This window comes from Xenopus laevis, chromosome 6L (assembly GCF_017654675.1).
Source record: "Xenopus laevis strain J_2021 chromosome 6L, Xenopus_laevis_v10.1, whole genome shotgun sequence".
Taxonomy (NCBI): domain Eukaryota; kingdom Metazoa; phylum Chordata; class Amphibia; order Anura; family Pipidae; genus Xenopus; species Xenopus laevis.
In genome coordinates this window covers 158,159,711-158,175,462 of record NC_054381.1, presented here as the reverse complement: position 1 = coordinate 158,175,462, position 15,752 = coordinate 158,159,711, and the positions used below count along the sequence as shown (strand labels likewise).

General features: G+C 38.3%; 1 protein-coding gene across 4 annotated transcripts in view; it reads right to left on the bottom strand.

Annotated features, from left to right (window-relative positions):
• Positions 1 to 222: 222 nt before the first annotated feature.
• The window catches only part of ago2.L (argonaute 2, RISC catalytic component L homeolog), a 64,863-nt gene continuing 49,333 nt past the window's right edge, over positions 223 to 15,752 (bottom strand). For 2 of the 4 annotated variants that reach the window (XM_041565493.1, XM_041565492.1), the window contains exons 10-19: positions 14,965 to 15,114; positions 11,700 to 11,833; positions 9,490 to 9,674; positions 7,077 to 7,236; positions 5,548 to 5,638; positions 5,211 to 5,405; positions 4,919 to 5,053; positions 3,824 to 3,925; positions 3,051 to 3,250; positions 223 to 1,347 (exon numbers count right to left, since the gene is read on the bottom strand). In XM_041565493.1, the coding sequence (XP_041421427.1) occupies positions 1,239 to 1,347; positions 3,051 to 3,250; positions 3,824 to 3,925; positions 4,919 to 5,053; positions 5,211 to 5,405; positions 5,548 to 5,638; positions 7,077 to 7,236; positions 9,490 to 9,674; positions 11,700 to 11,833; positions 14,965 to 15,114 (1,461 nt within the window). In that variant the 3' untranslated portion in view covers positions 223 to 1,238. 4 annotated transcript variants of the gene reach the window in all.

The following is a 15,752-nucleotide window of genomic DNA, read 5'->3' as shown; positions in this document are numbered from 1 at the left end:
TGCTCCTTGTAACTGGGACCTAGAAATCAGGCAGGCACCCCAACTTACAGAGATTTGGGGGTAGGGGGTAGATGATGTTCCATCAACAAGGAAATCAGGTTCTAGGGATGGCACAGCAGATATATCAGAAGAGTAATGGTATCCCTTTAAATGTCAGGAGGATACAAGTTTTTTTTTTGCAATCTGTGATGAGTACCTCTAGCAACAAAACAGTTAAAAATGAGTTTTGTTTTTTTTAATCCATTCACTGTCGGTGGAGCCTGTAAGAACAAATCCATGTAGCACAGGTCACATTGTCAAAGAAAGGTTAAACGTGTCAGGTGATTTAACCCATGCACAGAATAGATATGTTGCTATTTAAAAAATAAAGTTAAAAAAATTATGATTTTTTTGTAAATAAAATAAATAGCATGTCATATTAATACTGGTAAATAGATTTTTTTTTTTTTTACATTAGCTTAACATGATTGTACTGATTGCCACAGACCCGTATTGGTAAGCAACTTTGGAAAGGTTAGAGTTTAGACACAAGTACAATAAAGTAGACTTTCTATGGAGAGAGTGTTCTGAATGGCACAAGATCATATTATATGTAAAAGCATGAGTTGGAGAGAATAGGGCACTAATCCTCTGTAGCTACGATTCAGTTAAAAACTAATTGACTAAAAATAACTCTGAAATACATAAAGTTATGTACCAGAACATTTGACACATAAAAAGCTACATATGGTAAAATTCATTTGCTAATTAAAAATCTCAATATTTAAGGCTTCAAATGTTCTGCCAATGCCTTTTTTTTTTCTTTTTAAGCTCATTTTATGCTCTTTTTGTAACCAACCCAACTGACCGCAACCATCCCATTAAATTCAGCAACTGAACAGGGATAAAACAGAAACTGAAACAATATTCCATAGTGAAAGTCTAAAGCCCTGAGGTTACGTGTTCAGTTTTTCTACATGGGTATGTGTGTTTTTCTCTCTGCACCTTTGTAAACATTCCCATACGAAGCACACTCCAAGCTACATTAATTGTGACAGGTCTGCGTTGTGAATGGAAACAAAATGTGATAAGCGGTTGGGACGGAAGGCTGGTTGGACAGTAAGGGAGACAACAGGGTTACCGGCACTTTTTGATGGGAGTCAGCGTAGTATGGACTAGTTTACAAACAACTAAGTGCAGCTGGTCTGTGTGAATCCTTTTCCAGGAGTGCTATTAAGTCACTGGATAAACAGCGGCTGTTATGCAAAGTACATTGTACGCAGTGTGTCCTGATGCACCTGGACTGCCTTAGCGAGTGCTTGCTGATCTCTCCCGTTACTCTGACCAGATGTATGGCTACCTTCAGCGCTACAAGAAAGAAAAAAACCATTGCATTAGAAACAAGACAACAACACGTTCTGATGGCTATAACATTTTGCTTCATAAACCATTCTAAGTGGAGCTAGAATAGTATGTGTAATACGCAGGACCCATGAAATAAACTGAACATTATATCCTTAGAATACACAAGTCATATATATTCTGTCAATAATATTTGTATAAATGGCGCTTGGTAATGTCCGTGCTTAACGATATAATTTCTGTAACATGACTGACTAAAACGTGTGTATTATAACAATCAATGCATCCCTATTAAGAAATATGAGGCCTTCAGCCTATTGCCTGTATATGGTCATGGAACTCAGTGTTGACTACGAAGTATCCTTATACTTTACAAAAAGGGGTACGTTATAAACATATAAACAGTGATCTGTTAGTGCTGTAATTTGTCACGTACCACTGAAACTTTTGTATTATAAAAAACATCTTGTCGTAAAATTTGATGATATTTGTCTCCTCAGTGTTCCCTGTATAACTACCCCTCAGTGACTTCTAATATCCTTATCATTTACAGTAGGGGGTACATTATCCTTAATAATACAGGGGTGATACTCGGAGTTCCCTGTATAACTGCAGCCTTGTGCCTTTATATGGTCACAGAACAACCCCTCAGTGACTTCTAATATCCTTATCATTTACAGTAGGGGGTACATTATCCCTTATAATACATGAGTGATACTCAGAGTTCCCTGTATAACTCAGCCTGCAGCCTTGTGTCTTTATATGGTCACAGAACAACCCCTCAGTGACTTCTAATATCCTTATCATTTACAGTAGGGGTACATTATCCCTTATAATACATGAGTGATACTCAGTTCCCTGTATAACTCAGCCTGCAGCCTTGTGTCTTTATATGGTCACAGAACAACCCCTCAGTGACTTCTAATATCCTTATCATTTACAGTAAGGGGTACATTATCCCTTATAATACATGAGTGATACTCAGAGTTCCCTGTATAACTCAGCCTGCAGCCTTGTGCCTTTATATGGTCACAGAACAACCCCTCAGTGACTTCTAATATCCTTATCATTTACAGTAGGGGGTACATTATCCCTTATAATACATGAGTGATACTCAGAGTTCCCTGTATAACTCAGCCTGCAGCCTTGTGCCTTTATATGGTCACAGAACAACCCCTCAGTGACTTCTAATATCCTTATTTACAGTAGGGGGTACATTATCCCCTATATAGAGTGGTCAAACCCGGGAGATGATTTCCTGGAAGATTGCTGTGCTGCTGATCAGAAGTCAACTTTGCACGGGCACGCAACCGGGGGATTTGCGATCACATCGGGAGACAGGGGCTTGACAGATTGGGGGTGCAAAGTCAGGACACTTGGCCTGCAGCCTTCTGAGTTTATAAATTTACAGCAAGAGTACATTGTTTCTTACATAAGCTATACCATTATAAAACAGAAGTGTGGAATATGTCTCCAGTAAAGAAGCCTGAAATCATTCCCAGGACTGTGAACACTGGTAATGCCCTTAACTAAGGAGCTCAGCAGGTATCATCCTGCAAATAGTAATTATGTTTAACATTATGATCAATACAGCCAATACAAGACCTGTTCATAACTGTTACAATGCATCAATCCAATGTTTAGCGCTTAAAAATTAGTTGAAATCTTGACTTGCCAGTTGATTAAAGAAATAAAGCGTACATATGTACCTGTCATGCTCTTTATCCACCAAATGATACCTTGCTCTGAATGCCACCAGGTGAGCGTAATATGCTGGAGCAGGGATAGACACAGAACGAGTGCAACGAACATAAGTGTGGCAGAGCTGGTAAGTGAGGATCTGCAACTCATCAGATGAAAAGCGATTGTCATCCCACAGGACATGATAGTGTGACGGCCTGCTTGTTCCCTGTAGGAATATGTTATATGCAGTTAGAAATTGTGTACTTGACAAACTAGCAAGCTACACTTTAACACAAACATGAAACCTCTGCAGCTGCTTTTGATCAGGAGAAGGTGGTTCCAGGCTTCATGATTCCTATAGAACAGCTCATTCTTACAAAGATGTTAGAGAAAGAGCTAGATCAATTACGGATGCACCGAATCCAGGATTCTGCCGAATCCTTGTGCATGGTAGAACTGAATCCTAATTCGCATATGTAAATTAGGGGAGGGAAGGGAAATTACGCAACCTTTTCACAAAACAAGGTAGTAAAAAACATTCCCCCCCACCTTTTCCTTTCCCATCCATGAGAATTAGGATTTGGCATTCAGACTAATCTTTCACGAAGGATTCGGCTGAATCAAAAAAAGTGGCTTCGGTGCATCCCAAATATCAACGTACTTCTACTGCATTCTAACTATATATTTCATTTACAGTTGCTAACACTTATTTTTCATATATTCCAGTCTACACCAACTCTGTGCATACAGAATGTCTTTTTTTATTAAACACACGCCACACTATCATCTAAGGACTTACCTGAATACCAGCGTGACTGCACAGGTAAAAATCAAACTCTGAAGGGTGGGTAATCTTTGTGTCTACAGTGGTACCAGCTGGTATATTTCCACTTTTCCCTACCTATGGAGAATAAAAAAATAAAACAAATTAATTCTGAAGAGCAATTCTGTAAAGCAAGCATCTCTATACATAAAAATGAATCTTGCATTAGTGATGACATTTTCCAGCCTGATTGATGACCTGACATCCATTGAGACCACTCGGGTCCTTGTGGTGCTTTAGGGCATCGGTATGAGGCATTCTGATTTGTGAGCCATAGAGGAATTTCACCAACATTATAATATTTAAAAGGGGTTGTTCCCCTTTTGATTTAACTTTTAGTATGATGTAGATAGTGAAATTTGGAGACCATTTGCAATTGTTTTTAATTTTTTTAATTTGTGGTTTTGGAGTTTAGCTTTTTATTTAGCAGCTCTCCACGGTGCAATTTCTGCAATCTGGTTGCTAGGGTCCAAAATACCCTAGCAACCATGCACTGATTTGAACACGAGATTGGAATATGAATAGGAGAGGGCCTGAATAGATAGCGGAGTAATAAAAAGTAGCAATAACTATACTTTTTCAGCCTTACAAAGCATTTGGTTTTTAGATGGGGTTAGAGACCCCCATTTAAAAACTGCAAAGATTTAGAAGGCGGCAAATAATTCAAAAACTATAAAGAATGAACAATGAAGGCCAATTGAAAAGTTGCTTAGAATTAGCCATTCTGTAACTGTATTAACTTAAAGGTGACCCACCCCTTTAATGCAGGTTGTACTCGGTTAACCATTTCACTTTGTGCTTACAGCTCTACAGACATTTTTTCGCCTTTAAACAGAAATAAGCCTATAACAGTCTAAAGGTTTTCAAACCTGTTCTAATAGTATGTATGCCTAAGGATATCCAGTCATCAGGTGCATTGAAAACATATTATTCTTAAACTGCTAAGAATGTTACAACCACCAATTAATTTGCCAATAGTTGACGAAACCTAAAAATTAAAAGAATACGAGGGCTCTGGTTCCTAATAATACTCTCACTGCAGGTCTACAACACAAAATATTCACTACTTACCCTCTCATTTCGGTCTGTACAGAATAGCCGCGTGTGATGTCTTTTCTGCACTACAATAAATGTAATTCCTGGCTGGTAATCCTTCTCCAGTTTAATACAGGCTTCCCTAATGGCCAGAAGCTCATGATGGAGAACCTGTGGAATTAAAAATCAGGTAGTTAAGTTGGCTAATTAAAAGAGAAAGCTTTAGGATCTTTGGCACATTCCTGTATTTGTAAGATGTTACTTTTAATAAAGTAAAGTAATAAAGTTTTTAAAAAATGTTACTTTTAATAAAGTAAATCCTAAAGACCTGTTGGAACTGCCCTTCTGAGACACCATCTCTGTAAAAGATGATTCTTGTGGGCTTGAAGCGAGTAGACTTGTAGAACTGGATAAGCAGCTCCCGAACCATGGCAGACAAATCCTGAATGATTTCTTGTCGGTGCTGCTGCACCCGCACAGTGGCACAGTATCGGTTGGGGTGTGCATCCATACTACCTACAACCTTACAATAAAAAGACAATATATATATAAAAAAAGTCTATAAAAACACAATATAGATACTTGTATTTTGGGAGGGGCATTGCATGCATAATCCTTAATTGCGGTGACTCCCAAGCTTCAGATGATCATATACAGATGCTCACCGCAGCAATCGAAGGCTTTTTACCGTCCCCTGCAGGTGGGTGGGTAACATCAGCTCCAAGAAATATGACTGGCTGTTGAAACACAGGAGGTCTGCAAGAGAAAAATGCGCATGAATGAATGAATATAATCACCTGATAAATCCATTCAAAAAAAATTAAAGGGCTCTTAAAAATAAGGTATCCTAAAAACTCAGTGTCTGTGTTTCAAGCCATAAACAATAGCAGATTAATGGGCTACAGAATTTAAGGCTGGTTTTTTTGATCAGGGTATTTTGTCTGGCATAAAAAAGTGTTGAAACAATGACTTCAATGGAACTGGAGGAGGTTTCTTGGCCCAAAAACAAATTATTGCACGTTTTCAGACTCCTGTACTAGAGATGGCATTGTTCAACTCAAAATCATTACCAACTAGCCAAATCTGGAGTCAGCAATAGTCAGCAGCTTGTGCTAACCTTAAATCACTCTTATATTTAAAACTTCACCAGGGATTACCAACAGAGCACAGTCTCAAAGCCAAGCAATAGATGCATTAATTAACCTTTTAAAGGATTCCTGTAGGGATACAATACTTCACCTAGCATCACCTGGATCAACTAGCAGTTAGGCAGGTTAAAATAAAGTTAAAAGGTTGAACTTGATGGACATGTGTCTTTTTCAAACTAAAGCTGGCCATACATGTAGCGATCCGCTTGTCTGACGACATCGATCTTTCACCGACATGCCCACCAATGGCAGGGCTATATCGGGGTAATATGAACATTCGGCCCTAGGGCCGAACGATCGGATTACAACGAAGAGCAATGGGCTCCAACAGGTCGTTCAACAGAAAAATTAAACTTTCCCGATTGATATCGTGGCCAGATATCGGTCGGGAAGACCCGTCGGAAGCCCAATACACGGGCAGATAAATTGCAGAATAGATCTAAAGGACCGATATCGTCAGCTTTATCTGCCCATATATGGCCACCTTAATTTACTATGTTACTATGTAATACCATGGGGGGTGATAGGGTGCCTGAGGTCAGACAATATGGTGGCTTAGAGAAAATGCAAGCTAAGCCAGTAATACATTCATGAGGGGGTGACAAAGCAAGACTAAAGCTGGCCATAGACGCACAGATAATATAGTAAGAAACAAATTTTCGTACGATATTTGGTGTGTGTATGGTGGGAAAAGAGCCGACCGACATCGGCAGAAGACTTGAATATCGGTCGGCTCGTCGATCGGGCTGCGCAAAAAATTTTGACCGGGTGCCTTTGAAGGCACCCAAACATCGGCCATTGTTAGTGCTGAATCGTCAGATACAGGTAGAATTCTATTGTTTCTATCTGTATATCTGATGATTCAGCTCTACACGTGTGTATTGAAACAAACAATCTTTCTTGGAAAGAGCTTTTCCAAGAAAGATCGTAATTGGTACGTCTATGGCCACCTTAACAATTACAGATTAAATTCTTAAAATCTCTACAAGACAATAAAGGGAAATAAAAATATGGTAGCCCTTTGAAATTTATAAGTGACAACTTACCTGCCCTGCGGCAACAAAATGTTATTGACGCCTCCTAATTTTACATTTATTTTTAAGCACAGGTTAGACAAGGTTTGTGGTGTGGTCCTCTGCACATTTTTCATCTGAACACACTGAGTAGCCATTCCCAGAACAGTGTCCCCCACACGTTTCACTTCCGCTGCAAACAGAAGAAAAATCTATTATATAGGTTCTTTTTCATACTAATGGATTTTATACATGGACTTTTTTTTTTATGAATTCACAATCTCATGCTGAGAGCAAAAAACTGCATATATTGTGTTTCTATGCATGTTTCTTTTTAAAGGGGTTGTTCACCTTCCAAACACTTTTTCAGTTGAGTTGTTTTCAGAAATAGACTTTTTTTCAGTTGCTTTCCATTTTTTATTTCTTACAGTTTTTCCACAATTGATTAATGGTCCTATCTCTGGTGTTTCAGTCTGGCAGCTCAGAACAGTTTCAATTTCATACATTTAGTTGATCCATTTCTCAGCAGTATCTCTGGAATATCAGCAACTATTGTCAATTTTAACAGCTGCCTGTAATGAAACTTGGGGATTCTGCTCAGCAGGGACAAAGATAAGTGTATCAAAAAGGTTACAGAGTCAGCGACCCCCCTCCAAGAGCTGCTTTAGAAAGGTGAAAATGACACTTTACACTTCAATATTAGAAAAACGGTCACAAAAAGAAAGTGATTGAAAAAAAGCCTTTATTTCTGGTGAACTATCTGAAAACAACTGAACTGAAAAAGTGCTGGAAGGCGAACAACCCTTTTGAATGAAACTAAATGCATTTTTGTAAGTTTCAAATGCAACCTTTTATGTTACTGTCTTTTCAATATGCATCAAGCAGAAGAAAAAGCAGCAGGCTACATCTAAAATAGAATAGAATTCAATGAAACACAAGTCTGAGCGCTCATTTGTACAAGCAGGTAGAATATTATGGAATCAATAAGTTGACGCTTTCAGGTGTGCTCAAACCTGTCGTTTAAACTCATAAAAAGAGCCCGTGTATAAGAGCCCAAATAAAATATTCCTTTAGCTTCCTCTTTAGAAAAAACAGCAACATCGTATTACATGTGAAAGTTTATAAACAGTTTTATACACATTTCTTATAAAATAAAAAGGGAGCGTGCCATTTCCCTAAATAAAATGCAACAAGTCACTGGGGCTCATTTATCAAGACTGGGCAAATTTGCCCATGGGCAGTAACCCATGGTAACCAATCAGATTGCTGCATTCATTGTACTGCTTGCAACTGGCTTTAAAAAGCTAATCACTGATTGGTTGCTATAGGTAACTGCCCGTGGGCAGATTTGCCCAGTGTTGATAAATGAGCACCAACTGTGTGTTTTGTTGCAACTACAAACACCAGAAAAAACCTTGTCATAGGGATTAGAATTTTGTATGCCAAGACCCTTAAATCACATAAATGCTCAAAAATGCATTTTTCAGTGATTTTAGAAGACAATTTTAATAATTGTTTGTAACCACAATAAAATGCGCTACAAAATGTATGCTGATTTAACAAGGGAATGATACAGGATGAATAATACATACGGACTAGCAGATTTCGTCCTAAAAAAAACTTGCTCACTCAATATGACTCATGTGGTTCATGCTTTGGTACAAATTTAGCTAGTACAGTATGCACTCAGTATGCAAAAAACTAACCTCCAAACGAATCTGCTTTCAGATAACAGAGATTCAGAAAAGAAAGACTAAACAATTGTGGTGGGCGATATCGGGCTGATACAATTGTGGGCCCTAGGCCCCAATGATCGGATCATAACGATGAGAAAACAGATGAACTGATAAGGTCCTTGATCAGACAGGACTTTTAAGCCCGACTGATCGTTATCTTGTCGACTTTCAGCCAGATATAGATCAGGTAAGTCTGTCAGAGTGCCCCATACCCTGGGCAATAAACTGCCAACTTAATCTGTCGGCAGCTTATATCTGCCCATGTATGGGGGCCTTAAAATGGACTTCCCCTGTAAGGTCACTTGTACAATTGCATTGCCATGGCATTTTTCTGGAAAGCTATAGAATTAAAATGCTTGTTAACTCAGTATCTGCTTCCTATTCATTAGGATGAGATCAGCACATTTTAGTGCTACTAAGGTGAGCAATAGAAAGGAATAATATTGACAAATGCTTATTTTAAGGCATATGTTAATGCCCATAACTCCTTTTCAAGTATGAAGTTTTGTTGTAACATACTTTGAAACTCGGGTGTGGGAGAGATGCAAATGGCAGCATACACACAGAGTTAAAACAGCCCACAGGCATACAAATATGGAAGAGTTATCTGATTAAGGAAAAATCCATGAGTGAAACCGCAGAAGTCATGATGATCCAACATACGACCGCTTTGGAAGAAAGAATGTGGTTGGATTTCAGTTTGTACTCACCATAGACAGGGGTTTTCCCAGGCAGTATTACAACAACAAGTTGTAGCCCTGTATATGTATTCTTCAGATGCCTGAACATTGGCTCAACACTATCTGCTCCCTGGGCATACTTGCAGAAACATGGCTGCCCCTGGATGGGCATCCCGGCATCACGAGAAATCTTCCTCAACTGTTCTGTAAATGTCCTGATGAAACACCACACTACAATGAGCCTTTAATGCATATACAAGCTTTACTAATGGCTATGCTTTCATAGTGCTCTAGATTAGTAAGGTAAATAAGTGGCAAAAGAAATGTGAATCAGCAGAAAAGAATAGGGGAGCTACTGGGGTATCTTCAGAGGCACAGACCTTTACTGCTGAAGGGCTGTAGTTGAGTTTGCTGGTGCAAAATCCTAAAACTTAGTGTGTAACAGTTGTAGCCTATATTTTAAGCTTTAGTTCAGTCTTTAAATTACCCTACAAGACTGCTTTTCAGTGGTATCTGTTATGAAAGATGACTATGTACACAGCAGTGCCTGACTCGGATGAGTAGTGAAACGTCTTCATTGATTACTCAGCAAGTCCAGTTGTTTTTAGATTTACCTATACTAGATATACCATGACCTGGGTGAATGAAAATCTTCATAGTCAGCAGTGCCTGATTCTAGCAGGGGAGCTTACCCATATACTGATGTATTATGTATATAGGCATAAAATGCCAACAATATAAATAAAACACAGCTCTTCCATAACGCATTTGAATTTAGATGACTGCTGCAAACACTATGAACAATTTATTTCTTGTTCTTAAAGGGGTTGGTAACCTTTGAGATAACTTTTAGTGTGATTTAGAGAGTGATATTCTGAGACAATTTGCAATTTTTTATCATTGAAGGTTTTTAAGTTATCAGCATCTCTTTAATTTGCATCTTAACAAATCTGGTAACGAGGGTCCAACTGATTTGAATGAGAGACTGGAATATAATAATATATATAATAGTAATAAAAAGTTAAATACATTTGTAGCCTTACAGAGCATTTGCTTTTTTTACAAAGGTAGTCAGCGACGCCCATTTGAAAGCTGCAAAGAGCCAGAAGAAAAAAAGCAAATAACTATAAAAAATAAATTATGAAAACCATTGAAAAGTTGCTTAGAATTGGCCATTCTATGACATAATAAAAGTTACCTTAAAGGTGAACTACCCCTTTAAAGTTTTTATTTCTAAATGACACTGTTAACACTGCAAATAATTCACTGTACAATATAAAATTGAACCAACAAGTGTATTTAGTTGTAATATTGGTGTGTAGGTGCATCTCAGCTCATTTTGCCTGGTCATGTGATTTCAGAAAGAGCCAGCACTTTAGCATGGAACTGCTTTCTGGCAGGCTGTTGTTTCTCCTACTAATTAGTTACTAATGTAACTGAATGTGTCTCAGTGGGACCTGGATTTGTAGGGTCTGGCCACACAGGCAGATTCAGGGAGATTAGTCGCCAGGCGACAAATCTCCTCTCCTTTGCGGTGACTAATTTTCCCGATCTGCCTTCCGCCGGCTAAAATGTAAATAGCCTGGGGCAGGCACACGGAGTGCTTCGTTTTCCTGAAGTCGCTCGAAGTTTCCTTGTGAGGCAATTACGATCGACTTCAGAAAACAAGGCATTCAACGTGTACATTTTAGCTGGTGAAAGGCAGATCGGGGAGATTAGTTGCCGCTAAAAAGAGGAGATTTTCGCCTGGCGACTAATCACCCCGAATCTGCCTGTGTGGCCAGACCCTTACTATTGAGTGCTGTTCTAAGATCTACCAGCCAGCCGTTATCTTGTGTAAGGCAGCTGCTATCTGGTTACCTTCCCATTGTTCTGTTGTAAGGCTTCTGGGGGGAAAGGGAGGGGGGTGATATCACTCTAACTTGCAGTACAGCACTAAAGAGTGACTGAAGTTTATCAGAGCACAAGTCACATGACTGGGGGCAGCTGGGAAACTGACAATATGTTTAGCCCCATGTCAGATTTCAAAATTGAATATAAAAAAATCTGTTTGCTCTTTTTAGAAATGGATTTCAGTGCAGAATTCTGCTTGAGCTGGAAATCGGACTATTAACTGATGCATTTTGAAGAAAATCAAAAAAATGTTTTGCATGACGTTAACCCTTTAAGTAACAAACATTTAATTGGTGTCTGCCAATGATGTCAATCCTGTATTAAATCAGATCTGGAGAGCCACTCACTTCAGGTGAACTTCAGTACACTGTCGTTGTGGGGCAAAGCAGGCGATGGCCCACACCTTTATTTCAATGCCGGTGTGGAACTGTTTGTTTCTCATATCCCAGACACCCTGAACAGGCGTGGCAATTGCTTTACTCTGAAAATCACAAAGATCACATCTTGAAGGTTCAAGCAGTAGTAGAATAAAACAATCACACCACTGTTGGTCACACCAAACACTCATGACACATTTAATAGTAGTCAATCTACGCTATGTATGAAAATAAAGTGAAATGGTTCATAAAATACCTACCTATTTATAAAATTATGGGAGAGATCTCTGTAGGCGCACTGCTAGTTTACATGAGCCTTCAGATCGAATATATTTCAGTAATGTTAAATTAAAACCATGCGCTACACTAAAGTGCTCAGGGTGATAAAGTGACATGGTATTGACTCTACTGGTATCTTACTGGTCCTACCACAGCCACCTATTGTGTTACCGTATATACTCGAGTATAAGCCGTCCCGAGTATAAGCCGAGGTACCTAATTTTACCTCTAAAAACTGGGAAAGCTTATTGACTCGAGTATAAGCCTAGACGAGAAATGCAGCAGCTTCTGGTAAGTTTCAATCAATAAATTGAGGGTTTCTGCTCCCATTGGAGGTGCCGGTGTCTCGTTTTTGGATGCCGGCGACCATTCTTGGACGCCGGCGAATATTCTTGGAGACTATTCTTAGGTGCCGGCGACCGTTTTCGCGCTTGACCCCAGTATAAGCCGAGGTAGAGTTTTTCAGCATATTTTGGGGGCTGAAAAACTCGGCTTATACTCGAGTATATACGGTATATTAAACTACTGCATTAGGTTACAATAGGAAGCACTGCAGGTAAAGAGGTACTATATGCTATTCCAAAAGATGCAGAGGAGATAAGGATTGTTCTTTTTTCCAGTTTTTTTGTGGGTGCAGCAGCTGGCTCCACCTACATTGTAAATTCGGCTGAATATGACAGCACAAATCTGGATTCAATGCATCCCTACTGTATAGTTTTCAATAACCTCTCTTTGCTACTGTAAGTTTTTATGATAAAACAGTTTCCATTCATATTGGCACAAAACAGTAGCATTTACACAAATATGGTCACTCCACAACTCTACCAAACACACACAGCAAAATGGTGTTAGTATTTTTTGGAATTGGGCAATCAACGCATTTTTTCTCAGAAATTAAACTATCGCGAAAAATAAAAAAATTAATATGAGCTTCATCATACTGAAATAAGAAACTTTCTAAATACAATCAATTAAAAATTCTGTACAGTTTCTGAAATAATCAAGTTTATCTTGACTATTCCTCTCTCAGCATGTTTCTCCTCATTCTCTCTTCATTCAGGAGTTGGGTGTCAGATCGCTGATCCAATATATCTTATAGGGGCTCCTTTTGCCTAGAAGATGTATTAGAGCTCACTCTATTAAACTCACCAGACATCATGTCTCTCTACATGCAGAATTTGTGCAAAAGGCAGTTATTTTGTTAGATTGTGTTTGTACTGGAATCAGTTATTTGAGTGAGCTCTAATACATCTGCTAGGCAAAAGGAGCCCCCCTATAAGATATATGGGATCTGTCAATGAATATGTGACACCCAACTGCTGCATGAAGACAGAATGAAGAGAAACAGATGCTGATTGAGGAATAGTGAATATAAACTTGATTATTTCAGAAATGGTACAGAATTTTTAATTGATTGTATTTAGAAAGTTTCTTACTTCAGTATGAGGAAGCTTTTACTAGTCGCGGTAGTTCCCCTTTAAGAACTGCCTATTTTAATCAACGGGTTCATCTGATTGCTACCCTAGGCGTTGATGCACCATGCACCAACGCCTAGAATAAATACACTTTGAAATTCATCTGATGATCAATGCCGTGAGTGCTTTCTTTGAACTTTTAGCATAGAATAATGTTTTGGATCACTACTACTTGAGTAGCAATGATAAACTTTACAAGGCTCCTGTAAAATTGTGCCAGAATTTATTATACTGAATAGACAAGTTGTAATATTACTCCAAAAAGGTAAAAGAAACAATTTCAAGTGCAGACAGGGGATTGCAAAAAACATTTGAATGTTGTGGCATATGTACATTAGGCCCAGAGAGCCAACACTTATAATAAAAGGGGGTTGTTCACTTTGTATTAACTTTTATTATGTTGTCGAGAGGGATATTCTGAGACAATTTGCAATTGGTTCTCATTTTTTATTATTTGTATTATTTTTTTAATTATTTAGCTATTTATTCAGCAGCTCTCCAGTTTGCAGCATCTGGTTGCTAGGGTTCAAATTAGCCTAACAGCCATGCACTGATCTGAATAAAAGACTGGAATATAATTAGAAGAGGGTCTGAATAGAAAGATGAGTAATAAAAAGTAACAATAACAATACATTTGTAGCCTTTTTAGATGGCAGACAATTTGCAATTGGTTTTAAGTTTTTATTATTTGTGTTTTTGGGTTATTCAGCAGCTCTCCAAATTTCAGCCATCCGGTTGCTAGGGTGCAAGCTACCCTAGCATCCATGCATTGATTTGAATAAGAGAATGAAATATGAATAGAAAAGGCCTGCATAGAAAGATGAGTAATAAAAAAATAAAAAAAAGTAGCAATAACTATAAACTTGAAGCCTTAGAGATCATCTGTTTTTGGATGGGGTCAGTGACCCCCCATCTGAAAGCAGGAAATAGTCAGCAAAGGAAGTCAACTAATGCAAAAACTATATAAAAAAGAAAAAAATTAAAGGGCATTTAAAAAAGTTAATTTGAATTAGCTATTCTAGAACATACTAAAAGTTGAAGGTGAACCACCCATTTATAAACATGAAATAACAATTTGCATATACCATGGCTGTATTTCTTGATAACATTGTTAGAAAACAAAACAAATGTATCCCAAGCCAAATTCCAGCTATTTTTTTTTTATTCTTCCCCATAAGAATGGTCAAAATATTAACCAACTAAAGCAAATCTAATCTAATTTAATTTGTATAATGTTCAAGCATCGCGTGGCTCTGTGATGGCTGCTATATCTTTATTTTGTAATTTAAAGGTGACTGTCTAATGATTCTTTCATTCTTGTTAACAAGTTATTAAAAACAAGATCCAACACTCCACACGCATTTAGCAGAACATGCAGCAGCATGAAGCAGTAACAACAGCATTTTTTTTTTCAAACAGTCATTGCAAAAGCAAGCACAGCAAAACACAGTATAAAGATCAAGAACTATATAGATGTCTACCAAGGGAGCATTTGGCTCTTCCCATACCCTGCCTCCATAAAGGATTGAAGGAGGTTGAAGGACTCTGCCTGTGACATCGGTCATGTCATCTTTCACCATTATACCAAACTCTCGCACAAAGGGATCAGTATTAAAACTTGCACTTCGCATCTGAAAGAGAGTGAAAAAAAGAGATACAGGTTTTATAATTAGAAACTATCAAAACACAAAATGTAACTTTTAGCCTAGTAATTTGTACACCAGTAATGAGATCTGCAGAAAAAAGAAAATGGAAATATCTGAAGGGAAAAACTATAGAATGATGATATCCCTAACATTATGGAACAAAATGTCCAAAATGTTAGGCACCCCCAATACAATTAAAGGAGCACCAGGCAATCAGATGTAGCTATTTAAAGGATACTGTGATGGGAAAAACATGTTTTTTTTCAAAACGAATCAGTTAATAGTGCTGCTCCAGCAGAATTCTGCACTGAAATCAGTTTCTCAAAAGAGCAAACAGATTTTGTTATATTCAATTTTGAAACCTGACATGGGGCTAGACATATTGTCAGTTTCCCAGCTGCCCCCAGTCATGTGACTTGTGCTCTGATAAACTTCAGTCACTCTTTACTGCTGTACTGCAAGTTGGAGTGATATCACCCGCTCCCTTTCCCGCCCAGAAGCCAAACAACAAAACAATGGGAAGGTAACCAGATAGCAGCTCCCCCCATAGACGCAAAGATTCTTCTTGCCGAACGACCAATTTTTGAGAAGTCCGACCAATCCTTCAAAATTATCGTGCGGTT